Source organism: Lonchura striata, chromosome 4 (assembly GCF_050655825.1).
Source record: "Lonchura striata isolate lonStrDom1 chromosome 4, ASM5065582v1, whole genome shotgun sequence".
Lineage (NCBI taxonomy): Eukaryota > Metazoa > Chordata > Aves > Passeriformes > Estrildidae > Lonchura > Lonchura striata.
In genome coordinates, this window is record NC_140706.1 from 52,243,170 (window position 1) to 52,258,443 (window position 15,274).

General features: G+C 37.5%; 1 protein-coding gene across 6 annotated transcripts in view; it reads right to left on the reverse strand.

The window, feature by feature from the left end:
- GRID2 (glutamate ionotropic receptor delta type subunit 2) overlaps window positions 1–15,274 on the reverse strand; it is a 679,709-nt gene that overhangs the window by 122,270 nt on the left and 542,165 nt on the right. For all 6 annotated transcript variants that reach the window (XR_004148251.3, XM_021550296.4, XM_021550297.4 and 3 more), the window contains one exon: window positions 6,552–6,749. Coding sequence is in view for 5 of the 6 variants with exons in the window: in XM_021550296.4 (XP_021405971.3) it covers window positions 6,552–6,749 (198 nt within the window). In the remaining variant the exon portion in view is untranslated. The remainder of the gene's footprint in view (window positions 1–6,551; window positions 6,750–15,274) is intronic.

Sequence of the window (15,274 nt, forward strand, 5' to 3'; positions counted from 1 at the left end):
AAGACTACTTAAAATATTTAAACTTCTACTACCTTGATTTATTCTATTTTTCTTCTGCCTAAAGAAGTGTGTGATCCTTTGGAAGAGGGTGAGGAGAGCACAAAAAATGGAAAGTACCGAGTCAGATTTTATTAACTCTCTTGAATTTCTTTCTTCTTGCTCAAAGAAGGCAGAGATTCCTAGTTCCTTAGATATGTGATTTTAACTATTGAGTGGGAAGGTATGGCAGCTGAAACTGACTAGAAAATTTTGTAAATCAGCTGGGCTCTTTTAATATGATGTGCAAAGCACTCTGCAGCCCATGGCACAAACACACTCCTAATAACAGTGCTCTTAAAACTTCAGTTTAAATGATGTTACTTTATATTGATTGTTCACTGGCTTGAGAAAATGGCAGAACCTAGCTGGAAGCCTGATGATTTGGACAAAAAAAAGGTTGGAAAATATTGATTTTCTTAAAAGCTATGAATTAGAGCTTCAGCTATAATTTGTGTGTTAAATTCTCTGGTGCTTAGTGAAGGTCTGTTGATGAGCACAGCTGAAAGCATGACTTCATGAATTCACTCAGGTCCCTTCCTAACATTTTTGTGAGTGATGATTCAACTGCCCTTTGCCCATGGGCAGCAGCAAACTCAGTGAGTAATTATAATTATCCATGGAAACGTTCAGGTTATCCAAGTCTCCCTATCCTCTCATTACAAACCTTCTGCTCAACAAGTGACTCAAGTGGTTCACAGCACCTGCTGACAGTCAAGCCCCAGCTCCAATGAGCAAGGTGCAAACCAGCCAGCACTTGAATTGTCTTCCACAACTGTGAACATAAATATGTTTTTCAAACAATTTACAAACACACAAGTCCAATAGTTGTCAAACAAGAAATTATGATTGCATTTAATGAATAGCATAGATTTGGGCCTTTTCCCCTGAATGTGTATCAAAAAGAAAATAGGAATTTAGGGGTAAAGGAGGACATGTGGGAGAAAAAGTCCTAGACTCAGCCTTTGCTGATTAGGTTAGCTGGGTTACTAATTGTCAGTATATTACTAAAATACTTCCCTACCATACTAGATCATTGAGTTTCTCATTCAAATTGCAATCTGTAAGATGCTTAAGGATCCTCTACTGAAAAGCAACATACACCAGTAAAGATACTTTTACCAAATAATAGTTGACTGTATGACTAATAGAATTCTTTATGCTTTTTTCCCCTTTTTTACAGCAAAACACTTCCCCCCCCCAATTAAATAATTGAAGATTATTAAAGAAAAGAATGAGACACCACAGTATCTATGGAAATACTGCTTCTAATCTGCATCTCTGGGAAGTAGTCCCTCTACTTTCCCCAGAATTATGGTTCAGTTCCAGTTATCAACCAGCTATGACAGCGGAACAACATTGTGCTAATGGAAATGTTGCATTTTCTTTATTCTAACCGCAGCAACAATTGTGATATAATTATGCCTTGGTACTTTATATGCTACATATATAATTAAGGCTCCGAGGTGACCAAATTGCAGCCTTCCAGTACCTGAAAGGAGCCTAAAAGAAAGATGGAGAGAGACCTTTTACAATGGTCTTGAGTCACAGGATGAGGGGGAATGTCTTCAAAATGAAAGGGAGTAGGTTTAGATTAGATATTAGAAAGAAATTATTTACTGTGAAAGTGGTGAGACACTGAAACAGGTTGCCCAGAAAAGCTGTGGATACTCCATCCCTGGAAGTGTTCAAGGAAGGGCTCTGAACAACCTGATCTAGTGAAAGATGTCCCGCCCATGGCAGTAGTGATGGAACGAGATGGTCTTTAAGCCATTCTGTGCTTCTATATGTCTTTATTTCTTGAGAGGTAGTAAAGTGAAAAACAGAAAGGAAAGAGGTAAACCCTGACTTCTTCAGCACTCAGGTGTTTAGCTGTTTCAATAAAAAAAAAAAATAAAAAAGGAAAAAAAGCTACACTGAAATATATAAACTCATATTCTTTACTTGCTAAATTGGATCATAAACACCAGTTTCCCAGAAAACTACAGTTTTAGCACAAAACCAAGTTTAAGCTTATTTTGATACTTGATTTACTGATAGTGAGCATCCTTGATTACATATAGATTCTGTCATTGTGTTTCAAAATTGGAAGATGAAAAAAATTAAAAGCTTGTCATTAACATGTCAGATTGGATCACAGAAGACATCAGCTCGAAGAAGTAAAGGTTCACTAAGTGCTTTTGAGATAGAAAGGCAAATTCATGCAATTATGTCAATATTTAGATATAAAGCTGCCAATCTGAATTATAAACATGTATAGCTCTCCACTCACTAAGTTTTTGCAGTGCCAAAATCAAAAAACCATCATATGTCTTACACTTTTCTCATGAATGAAACTGTGACTCCTGAAACAGACTGAAAAAACAGCAAAAGGCATTATTTTGCTCTGTGTGACCTGCATAGAAATTTATATTTATCTTCCTTAGCAGCAGTTCTCCTGAGGCCATTGTAGAGCAACATAACCAGAATGAGAAAATCCAAAAGAAAAGACCTAAAGGGTCTGATAGCACTGCTACTGGTGTCACAGAACCAGCTTATCACCAAAGCCTAGAAATCCCTGAAAATATCCCTAAGCTACTGCTGTAGCAAGCACATCTCATACACATGGAAATCAATCTTCCTGTGGTTCATCATCAAGAACAGGAAAAATAAATTCATCTATTCTAAACTGGTCCTGTGAGGCCCAGCCTTTTATCCATTTTCAATATTAAATCAAGTTTCAACAAATGCTAGAAGTGATAAAACGTAGTCCCACATTATGTAGTCATTAATATGGACATGAAAAACCATTCAGAGAGACATTTTTACTCAAGCTAATACACATGGATCCAAATAATTCTCCTTATACTCAGCTGTTATTTTTTCTTTCTCACTTTGTCCTTCCTGTATGGTTTCTCCCTTCTTATACTACCCCCCTTTAAGAAAGCGCAATAGAAAAAGAGGCTCACAAGAGGCTTCTGCTTGATTTGCAGCTTCTCTTAGAAATGATTAAGCATGTATTTTTCCTTTTCTGATGGACCTAAGTGGAATCAGGCTGCTTTCCCTATGCTATTTGCTTCCTCACTGCTCCTCACTGGGAAAAAAATCCTCACAATCAAGGTAGCATGGCAAGATGTGACTAGCAAAGGTTGATGGATGTGAATATCACCAGAAAGCCCAGAGTCATGCTGGAAAGCCTAGTGTGCTCTCCCAGAAGTGGCATTAGCCACTTCTCTTGCCTGTCATACAGACCATCTGGATAGAGGGCAACTAAAGGAATCACAGTGAGAAAACAGATCATTAACAGTAAGAGAAAGATTTGTGGTAAAGCACTGCTCCCTTGAGATGGTTTTAGCCTCTCCACAGAGAGCTGCTGCTCTCTGAACTAATCCTGTTTGTGAGATGAATCTCTACAAGATGCAGTGAGAGCCCTGGTCACTTGACAGGAGAGGGACAAGAGCCTCATGTGCTTCTCTCAAAGAGCATTTTTTATTCTCTGAAGACCACTTGGTTCAGGTGTTTAGCAAACAGAAACCTTTGTATAGCAGGGTTACATTCAGGTTATTTTGACTAGAAAAGGTGCATTAACCAAGTGTGTACCTAATACAGGTCTTGACAATCAAAGGAGGGGAGGCTTGAATCAATTTCCAAGTTCAAATTAAGGACCACTTACTATGTTCTGCTGATTCCAGCTCCTATTTTAGCAGCCAACGGAAACCTGGTCTTCAAAGCTGGAACAGAATGAACTAGGCACGATGTCATGCTTGTGAAGCCAGCTGCTGGCCTAGGGCATGTACTTGGCACAGCTGGGCTCCTGCCCTGCTATCCAAACTCTAGCAGGGCTGCTGCAAACAAGATCAGCCTGGGATTGCTCTCCCTGATACCAGGACCTGCACCAGAGACTGCTGCAGGCTGAAGATGGTTAATGCAAGAAGTGAATATTGATCTTGAGCACAGAAACTATGTGGTTGCTACAGCAACTGCTATTTCATATGGCACATCTTCTGGAGTGGCCAAAGGCACCTTTTTCTCAATGAGATGATCTCTACAACTGCCTGGAAGGAAGCCGGACTGAGGTGGGGATTGATCTCTCCAGTAACAAGAAATAGGACAAGAGGAAATGGCCTCAAGTTGTGCCAGGAGATGTTAAAAACCTTCATTCACTAAAAGGTGGCCAAGCTTTGGAACAGGCAGCCCAGAGAAGTGGTTGAGTCACCCTCCCTTGTACTGAAAGGACAAGTAGACGCACACTTCAGGACCTGATTTAGTGATTGACTTGGCAGTACTAGATAGCAGTTGGACTTGGTGATCTGAAAAGTCTTTTCCAACCTAAATGGTTGTATGATTTTGTGCACTAAAAAAGAGAAGGCAGCTATTTTCCATCACCATTAAGTGAGACTTGTCTCTTGCAGAACTCATTCCTGGCTGACACACTAACAGGCAAAGAGTACGCCCACTGTTTCTGGAATTCCTCCACTTGTTGGCCAGACTGTCATGCACAACTTGGTTGGGAAAACAAGGAAATGCTGTTTCTCAATCAGGTTAGGCCTTTAATTTAAAACTATTCTCTGCTCCTTTACTTCCCCTTATAAAGTTGCTGCCAATTGGATGAAAATGTGAGTTCTGGGGGCAGAACACAGCTCACAGTAAATAAGAAAGCAGCCTTACAAGAACAGCTTGCACTTGGTAGGGTAGATAGACACTGGCTGCTTGCCCAGAGGTTCTTTTGCCTTAAGAGGGACAGAGAAAGGGAGAGAAGGACACAGTGAACATTTACTGCTAATTAATTATGCAAGGGTAAGGAAGACGAAAAATTATAGACTGCCACAGTATAGGGAAAACACGGGTTTTGAATTCCAAATGCAGTTCCATTAACCCTTCATACACTGTAGGATGCGCAGAAAGATTTCATACCTATGAAGACTCATTTACAGCAAAATCATTGCAGGCTGGTAAATCTGTTGCACTTGAGACATGGATTTACAGATGTGGGTGGTTACCACCTTCAATAGCCATTCCTTTGAATCCCTGCCTGCCAAGGGAACAAAAATGCCATACTTGTTTTTTCTTTGGAGCTATTTAAGTTGTTATGAGTCCTGCCTTACCAATCATCTGTTGCAGACACATCAAAAATATTCTAGGCCCAATTCCATTTCCAGATCATCTAGAATTAAGATCCCTCCAGTCTGTAATGCAGCGGTCTGATGAGTACAGCAGAGTAGGGTGTAGCATAACATCAGATTTAGAGGCAGAAAGAATGGTTAAAAATAAATCAACGGGCCATTGTGGTGTTACGTCTCAAAATTAGATGACAGATTTTTGGTTGCCAAGGCTTAGAAGATGATGGAAAATCTACTTTTCTAGCTATGTCCAACTAACCAATTGTGAATACACAATCTCACATTCCAGCTTCATAAGGACATAGGGAGATGGCAAAGGAAGTTTATTATTACAGCGTAGGTATATGAAAGGTGATATGGGTACAGTATGAGTAGCTGGGTTTTTCCATTCCAACAGACTTTCTGATTAGGAAGGCAGAGTAGGTTAAACCTATCAATAGTTTCTAACCCATGAAGGATAATATTTTCTTTAAAAAAAATTCTCTTCCTTTATTGAAAGACTTAGGTCCTGTGCCTGACCATGGTGCTCCTTACCGTTAGCTGTGCTTATAAATTAAATTCCACCTGCATGTTTGGAAAAACACTTCTGTAGCCAATGCCTAAGTTATTTTCATTAATATCTACTGCAGTTCTTTAAGGAAGCACAACAAATGTAGGACTGTACAGCTGCAAAAGCTACCCTTACATGTTAATTAAGAGCAAATAAAATACATATATTCACTGTACAAATGAGGCACCGGCAGAAAGAAGTCTGCCTAGTCTTTTTTCTCTCAATGTGAGAAACTCCAAACAGATAAGATGCAAGGAGTGGCAAAAAGAAAAAAGGAAAACATTGCATATGCATTGGGTTCAATTTATTTATAATACAATATTGAACAATTAATGTCAAATTAGGTAGACTAAATGGTTTATTAATTACAGAATAGATAATATATTACTCTTGATTCATACATCTACATAATGTGTTGTCATTATATATCAATAAAACATTTTCTGTTGATTATATTCTTCATATATTTATCACATCAACATTTTTCTAAGTGCTATACATTATTTATGTAATGTATCACAAATTACTGCAACACCAACTTTTCCTCTTTTGAACAGCCTCTTCAATTCATTTGTGTCAGGTCTTGCCAAACTAATTAGGATGCTGTGCATCCCATTATTTGACTACATTTAGATTTTACTTTGGTTGAAAAAAGAGAGATCACCCTGCTTCTTAAACAGCTACTAGCAAGTATCCAGCCCTTTTGGTGCTGCCCAATGCACACTATTCAAGTGCTGGCAAAGTGAAATAAACATAGTGTTATCAATTACCTGTAAAATTGGTTACTGGCTGATGCAAGCAGAATATAACACATATTTCTTAACTGTATCATGCATTATTACTTAGCAAATGATTAATGACCTTACCTTAAACACCAATTCTCCTATCAGGCCGTTCCATGACCCATCATCCTGAGGACTCCCATACTTGTGATCCGGTGCTACATAAATTTCGTATTTAAAGCCGAGGTAAGCGGCCAAGGCTTCCAGCACATCTATTGAGAAGCCCTGATACTTCTTTGGTTTTCCCAGAACATTTTCAGACACCATTACAAAGGGCTCTTCCTAAACAAAAAACAAAACAAAACAAAACAAAACAAAAACCAAAAAAAACCAAAGGAGGAATCTATTAATAAAGCAATTACATGTCATGTTTGGGTGCTGATGTTTTTTTAAATTAAAGAAGGAACTATTAAAATATTACTTACACAAAACTTTCCTAAAGCACCTTGTTAGCAGTGCTCCCTACATTCTATGAAATGATAGTTTGTTTTGGATTACCTTCAACAGAGAAATTATATTTTCTATTATATATTGCAGAAATAGATCTTCTGCTGAAACATTTCAACTGAATGCTTCTTAGTAATGCCTGCTGACCACACTTATGGTCAGCAGGACTGACATACACTCAATGTCTGGTCATAAGTATGGAGGATTCTACAGCACTGCCATTTTCCACTAGCTGGGAAAACACTATCTAATGCAGCCATTATTCATCTTGTAAGGAAAGAAAAACATGGCAAAACCGAAAAACGTGTTGCTCTTGTCCTTCTACTGTAACCTGAATATAGGCCAGTTAAATTTAAATATTTCTGTCCAAAGAAACTCCATTTGATTAGTTTAGGGACTTAAGACTGTCTATGAGAATGATTGATGAATATTAATCTAAAAGATGACCATCATAAAGGATAGAAATAGACACCAAAAGCTGATACTGAAAGCTCAAATTTCCAAACAACATGCTTTTCCTTCTTTTCCAAAGACTTGAAATAGTTTTCTCTATTTTGTTATTAAATTGCCCCTGCTCTGTTATTATTGCTGTTGCACAATTAATTTCTAGACATTCCCCTGCATATTTTTTTTTTCAAAAAGGATACAAAAACCAGTTCATATTTTTAAAGACAAAAAACATATATTTGCTATAGATGGATTTCACTTAGGCTTGTTCTTTATTTTCTCTGAAAACATCTGCCTAATCTAAGTACAGCAAAATATTAAATCATCCCCAAAAGCATTAAAGTGCTGTAATGCATAGGTAGTTTTTAAAATATGCAACATGTCTTTTTTTCAATTCATTACACAGTGCTGTAATTTTGTGTAAGGTTAACAGAAGCATCTATTCTGAAGTGCAAAAAAGTTAGTTCTGACTTGTCATGGCCTGGCCAGGACAAGCCCATGAAACTATTCCCTGACCACTTTGCCCTGGTCTGCAAAACTGACAAGCAGAGAGAAGAAAACAGAATTGATTTTTTGCAGTGTTTGTGGCCCAAAGTTTAATTATATATACAGTGGCATTTTTGTTGGCATTTAAAATATTTCTTTATTATTCTACTACTTATAGCCGTAAATTACTTTGAAGCCAGAGTATTTTTACAATTTTTTCACTAATCCTCTACCTCACTTATTTTTTTAGCTTGCTGGAATGGCCTTCTATATGAATAGGTGTCACTGAATTGCAGGCAGGATGTTCTCGAAATAAGAAAGCATCTTTTGTATCCAATATCATAGAAATTAACTAAAATCAGAGGAGAGAAAGTAAAATGAATTTTTTAAAGTAGCTTTCCAGCACCCAGCTACCAAGAACATTGAAGAAATTGAGACTAAGTTGATGAAAGCCACTCTTAAATGAGAGCACAAAGTGAATTCAGCATTGCTAATTACGTGAATGATAGGTTCCATAACATAGACTCAAAATGACAGGGAATAAATGTTTCTGCAACAAATAAAAATGGTAGTTCATAAATTGAAACACACTATGCACAAAATTCTAAATATTTACGTGTACAAAGGACATTTTAGAAGTTGATAATTTTCATATTAGAAAGGATTAATTTTTATCACGAAATTATTTCAAAAATAGTTGCTCATAAGCTGATTTTCTATCCAGTTGCTCATTTTAGTGATTTAATATGCTGTTTAAAATGCAGTTTGTCACAGCTAATATCCTTATTAGGACTTAATAGTCCTTTATTAAGCAATGCAATATTGTTTGCTGTTGAGAGACTTACAAAAAATCCCAATGTCCAGTGTCCTGTATATATGTAACAAAATATAAATAGTCAATCAGCTTTATGCAAAGCAACTAACATTTTGCAATTTTTGTTGAAGTCTGGACAAGCAAACCCCTTAATCACATTCTAAACAAAACAAAACCAATCTACTACCATGATTATATTTTTTGCAATTTTTTAAATTTCTGAGATTGCATCCAAAGAGGACAAAAATATTTGTCTTTATATTTTTCCCCTCATAAATGCTGCAGCTTGAACTATGCCAGTTGTTTTTTTTTTTGTTTGATTTTTGTTGGTTTTTTTGGGTTTTTTTTTTGCACTGGGAGGGTGTTACGGGAGCTATGGAAAGGTGCATACATCCCTACAACATGGGTGTTAAAATGATTGTCTACATCCTTGAGAAAGTTAAACTTGCAGAAAGAAAATAAACATGGCAAACCAACGAGGACAACAATGAAATTGTACAAAATAGATGTGAAAATCTGATGTGCTAACTGATGATTTTGGAGGTGGAAAAATTCACCCTGATGATGAAGGTTTCATTCTACCCCAATAAATTAAAGAAAATCCTGACACTCTTTCTGTCCAAAGTAAATGTTAATTCAGACTATATAAGAAGTTCTTTTTCAGAGAACCCATACAATTGTCAGTCTTGGAGATGCTCCAAACTCTCCTGGACAGCATTCCAACAGCCTGCCCTAACATTTACCCTGCTCCACACAGCTGCCACCCAAGAGTCCCTTCAAACCTAAAATGCTCCAGAATACCGTGAGGTGATCCAAGGAAGGCCACTGCTCCTGTTTCTCCTTTTCTTCCTCTTGGAGACACCTCTCTAGGGGACTTACTTACGAGCCTCTATGGGGCAAGAGGAGACTTCACAGCCTGTAAAACCAGGGAGGTCTGGAAAAGCAAATAAGTCTTTCATGACAGAGGAGAAAAAAAAAAAGAAAATTAATGGATTGCACACCCTTAACTTCTTGTTTTTGCATGGTTGATGATATGCCTCTCTGAACCACGTGGACATCCAGTATATTTAGGGGATGGCTTTTCACCCAACTTCAATGGAGATCCTTTCAGAGAGGGGCTATTTTCATTCAACTTTGCCTTCAACATGCTCCCTTCTTGGATGTCAACTGAATGCAGCACTACTAAATCTGTGACAAGGGCTCCTTCTCAAAAGAGCTCCACAGTGACCACTGCCTTGCTTCTTCTTGGGATCAAAGCTGTGCTGTCCTGACCCAAATAAGGGTGGTTTAAGACTTGGTGGACTTTACACAGGACTGTGGGTTAACTGTGATGGACAGCTAAGCACCACACAGCCAAAAGCACCTGCAGCAAAGAGAAAGTCAGCAGCAAACAGGTGAAGGTTATATTGGGTGAAGCTGTCCATATTGCTTTTTATGGCTGTAGGAAGCCAAAGTCTGGCTTCAGAGGCAATTATATCCCCAAGCAAGAGAAACTGCAAAATGCTAGACTAGCACAGCTTAGGAAGGATAAAGGTGAACCCAAGATTAAGGCAAGATGATATTAAAAAGGGAAAGCATTGGCAAGATGACATGATAGGGCACGTAATTTGGAGAAGTAGCTCAAGAAAATGTTTCTCTCCATTTATTTCACTATTATCACACATTTTAAAGAAGTCACAAACTAAGACTGATAGAGGTTAACAATGTGCTACATATTAAGACTGATGTAATTTAAAATTTCCAGCATCCCTGGAAACTGGTGTGAGATGGCATAGCATAACCTGTGGTTCCTAGCCATGTCCCCTCCTGGCTAATGCAAAAATTAACGCTGTCCTGGCCAGAACCAGGACAATTTTCTAAATGCTTCAAAAGTCTAAGACTTAAAAGTACAAAATACAGGTCTTATTTACTCTGATGAAATTCTCAGCTATATCAATAAAATATCTGGTTTGAAGTAATAATTTTATATTCTTTTCTATACCCCCTAATAAAGTTAAAATTAGGAAAGGAAAGAAAAGCTGTTGGGCACAGAAGACCTTCATGGTTGGAAACAGAAGGAGTAATACTCAAGCTAAATAGCAGAAAAGAACAATTAGGCTGATTTTAACTTGGTTGTGTTAATTAATTAGACAATCAAAGAGAAACATCTGTTTGTAGCTGTGCTACAGATATGGATGATAAAGTCAAGCAATAAATTCCAGCCTTAGAGAGGCAGGGAGGGAGAACAAGAGAATGACAGCTTTTCAGAAGTTCAGTTCCCTAAACCCAGAGTCTCTAATTGGGATGATTTTTAGCCAGTAGAATAGTGACTTTAAATTCCAAGCTTTGATAGTAATCTTTTAGTTCCTCAATAAAAATCAGGTTTTAAATACCCAGTATTTTAGTAAAGAAGTTCTCTTTTTGGACAAATTACAGAAAATGTTTTTGAAAGAATAGAAAAGTTTCATTCAGATCTTAAACACAGCACTCTAATTAAATACATGACAGGAAAAAAAAAGTTGTGCTTAGTGGGCTGTTTACAAGGAAGTAGTGGTCTCAGCTCAGCTGTTCATAATTTCACCTGTTCCCACCACCTCATTAGGAGATCACTGGGCAATAAGATAGATTTTCTTGCCAATTAAAAGTGTGGATTCTGTGGCTTTGAGAATAATTTCAGGATAGAAATTATATGGAGCTATGATACACTGCTCTGCTGCACATATTTGTGAAGTTCTTTTGCTTGTTCTAAATATAAAAATGCTAAAAAAGCTAGGATGTACTTTACAAATGAAAAAGCAAAAGCAAACCAGAAAGCTTTGGATTATTTTCCTGGTCAGCTAAATCCTCTTTACCCCTTAGCATGGAGAGAAACTTCCTAGCCAGGGCACTATACAGAAAATACTGGGTAAAAAAATGGCTTTTGAGGTTAGAGAAACTAATCACTACTGGGATTTACAACACAAATTGGAGCTCTATGGGAGCTGGAGGGGTTTAACCTGGAGAAAAGGAGGCTCAGAAGTCATAATTGCTTTCCACAAGTACATGAAGGGAGGTTATGGAGAGGTGGTAATTGGCCTCTTCTTCCAAGAAACAAACTATAGGACAGGAAGAAATGGCCTCAAGTTGTTCCAGGGACAAACTACTTTGGATTTTAGGAAAAAATATCTCTTCACTGAAAGGGCTGTCAAGCTTTGGAGCAGGCTGCCCAGGAGTGGTGAAGTCACCATCCCTGGAGACATTTGTAGATGTTAGGGACATGTAGATGTGGCACTCTGGGACATGGTTTAATGGTGGGCTTGGCAGAGCTGGGTTAGTGGTTGGACTTGATGATCTTAAAGGCATTTTCCAATCTAAATGATTCTATGAAGAGAGTTTTGAAATTAGGTAATTCTATGGGTGGTTAAAATTCATAATGCATATGAAAATGACCTCTGTGTCTACTCATCAAAAATTTCTGAATGCACTGGAATATGATACTTTCATAGCGACACTCCATTCAGTAGGACTCTACATTCATTACACTTTCCCTCTTTCTCCACTGAAAGTAGTAAGAGAAAAAGAAAGGAAAAAAAAAGAAAGTGAGAAATGAAGCTCAGTTGTGGGCAAGACTGTCAATCTGTGCTTGACACTGACTCTAGAAATAGTGGACAGGCACATTAAATAATTTCCATAGCCCAGGCTGAGCCTGGGCAATCTCATGAAGCAAATATTCACTTTAAAAACTCCAAATGTTAAGAAACTGCTCCCAAAACTGAAATTTATACTTATTACTAGATTCCTCAACTTCCTTCCAATGGCTACTGGATGCCCAAGTACGGCCATTATAACCAACAAGGAACACTATATCTGATAAGCTATAACCAAAATATTTTCAAGCACAAGATTCTATTGTCTTGTTGCTAGGCAAAACCACTTTTTCCTTGACTGAAAAAATAATGAATGGTCCCCTTTTACATGTTAGGTATTTTGCATTTCCTTCCCCAAAAGATTTTGGTGAAATATGCAGTCCCAAATACTTAATTTGTTCAACTGCTTTATTGATTGCTGTTTTGGGGATTTGATTTGGCTAGGAACAGCAAAGCAGCTTGTTATTTTTAATCGAACAACAATGTAGATTAATTCGTGTTAGAAACAGTGACCAAAATTTAATTGAAACATTTCATTCTTTCATTACAGAAATTCTCCCACTATCAGCAGTAATAAAATAGCTGCAAAACATAACACAGCCCCCACCCCTTAATAATACTAAAACACAGATGAAGAATCAAAATCTACAAGATCTTGGATAACTAAATATTGTACCAATGGGCTGTGTAACTGTATTGGCACTGAAACCCACCATTCTCTGATCCTGTGCTTTTCAAACAGATTGATTAGAAAGTCAGTTATACTAACAGAAATGTCACCTTTTCTACAGCAAAAAATTCATTCACATCCCAGAAAGTGAGTACAATATTAAGGGGGTTTTACATTTGGCCTATTCTTATCCATGTGTGTAGTCTGTCACTTTTTTTATCTGTTTATTGTTATCTTCAAATAGACGTGACATTTGCTTTTTTAGTTACAGTACTTTAAAGAGTATTTTTCCCTCCTGAGTAAAATGGTAACTTCCAGATTTATTATGATTTTTAGTTTAGTCCTATTTACAAGAAATGAACAAAGAATGTTAGCCTCTCTTCCCAGCCCCTCTTCCTCCCATTTCTCAGCAACAGGACTAAATTTTCTTTCAAAGTGATCTATGCCAATGGTCTATTAAATGCTGTCAGGCTTTGTGTATTGATTTTAATTCACAATAACTTAATGCAGGTAACAGCTCTTTCTGAGACATATGACAGGAATATGGATTGAGTTTGGAATGGATTGGAGTGCTTTAGAGTATGTCTAAAGAGTACAATGGTGGCTTTAATGCAGATAGTTCAGATACCTGAATTAACAAAAGTGTGGTATGGGTAAATTAACCTGCTGGCAACTACACTGGACTCCTTCCAGCAGCCTTGCAAGGGCTCATGTTCATAAGGAGCTATGCCATGCAGTTCACCTCCTTTTCTACCTTATGTAGAACGGAGGGATAATTAGAGCCAGAGTAAGAGCCTCTTTCTCTTTCAAAGTCAAATTCCTGTGAACTGTGTGAATTGCTCTGGAATGCAAATATGCCCACAGAGCAGCTGGGTAAGGGTCAGTGAGAAGATAAAAGCCAGAGAGCCATGAGAGGTAGCCCTTGACATAGAGATGAGTTAGGTTGGTCCTGCCAGGCTTGGCACTACACCTACCTTGCTGCCAAGTTGTGGCCCCAGCCAGGTCCCAGAACATCTGAATTGCTTGCTAACCACCTTACCTAGTATAAAGTATCCACTACTTTAGAAAAACAGGTTGAAAATTACAATAACTGAAAAAAAAAAAAGGTGCTGGGTTTCCCAGCAGGCTGTGAGATTAAAGTTTGTCAAATGAATGATCCCAGAAGTGAATAACTGTAAGGGGTTTATGGCCTGTTTTAATACAAGCTAGGTAGCTCAAATTGAGATAAACCAGGTGTTAAAAAAGGCCTGTCAGTAGCAATTTAAACTTGGCCCTTGTACAGGTGTGGTGATTGGAAGAGGAATACAAAGACAGGTTCTGCCTCTATCAAGGAATATTAGTTTCTGCTTTTGTAATAATGATTTGAATTGCTACTATTTTGGGTACTACTGTAGTCCAATATACAAATACATATATATATATATATATACACACAGTTCATACATGCCTCAATTACAATTATTTTTCTTAAAAGATTTTGTGCTCTAGGGCAGAGATAGAGCTGCCTGATGAAAGCAAGAGACTTTACAGAAGTTCACAGCATTCGGTTATGAAAATGGGGGAATGGGATCACCAAAAATATTGGGAGAAAGCATAAGAAGCATTATCTATGAAACTATTTCACATTATTAAAATATTTATTCAATATTTATTGAGGTGTCCTGTACATAATCTTTCCTGAGGTTCATCTTTATTGTACAGTCATTCACTGATGTTTTTGCCTCGACATTTGTAATGCTTTATCACTTCTGTTTGTTCCTCTGCATATGCTTAAATACTGTCTTATTTCATCTTCCTTATGCCTGTCCTTTTCCCAGTCACTCAGAAAGTTACTCAGCTTCAGAAGGAACTTTTTCTTTTTTAACTTTGTTTAAGCCAGTATTGGAATTCAAATCCCAAAAACAGTTTCAGCTTTAAAAACCAGGCCTTAGCTTCATATCTTACTTTTCATCTCTGAGGGTAAATTCAATAGAAAAAGGGACTGAAGATGCAGACCTCCTGCCAGCTCAATGTCCCTAAAGACATTGTCTGCTTTCAAATTTCTTTCTTTTCTAATCTGGGCAACAAATGCTCATGAATTAAATACCAACCGCTGAGAATTAAACTAGTCTACATATGATAACATTTTCCATGGTGCAAATGAAGTTTCTTAATTATTTTTTCTTTCTATTCTTGTCTACCCTTTTGCCAGTCCTTTCACTACATCACATCCTACAGCAGCCACCTGTAGCCAAGGGTGACCAACCTGCAGCTCTGTGCAGGAAATCTGGGTAATAACTCTTGAAATACTGTGTACAGGGATGTATGGCAAAGCATAATTCAGCATGGCTTGCTGTTA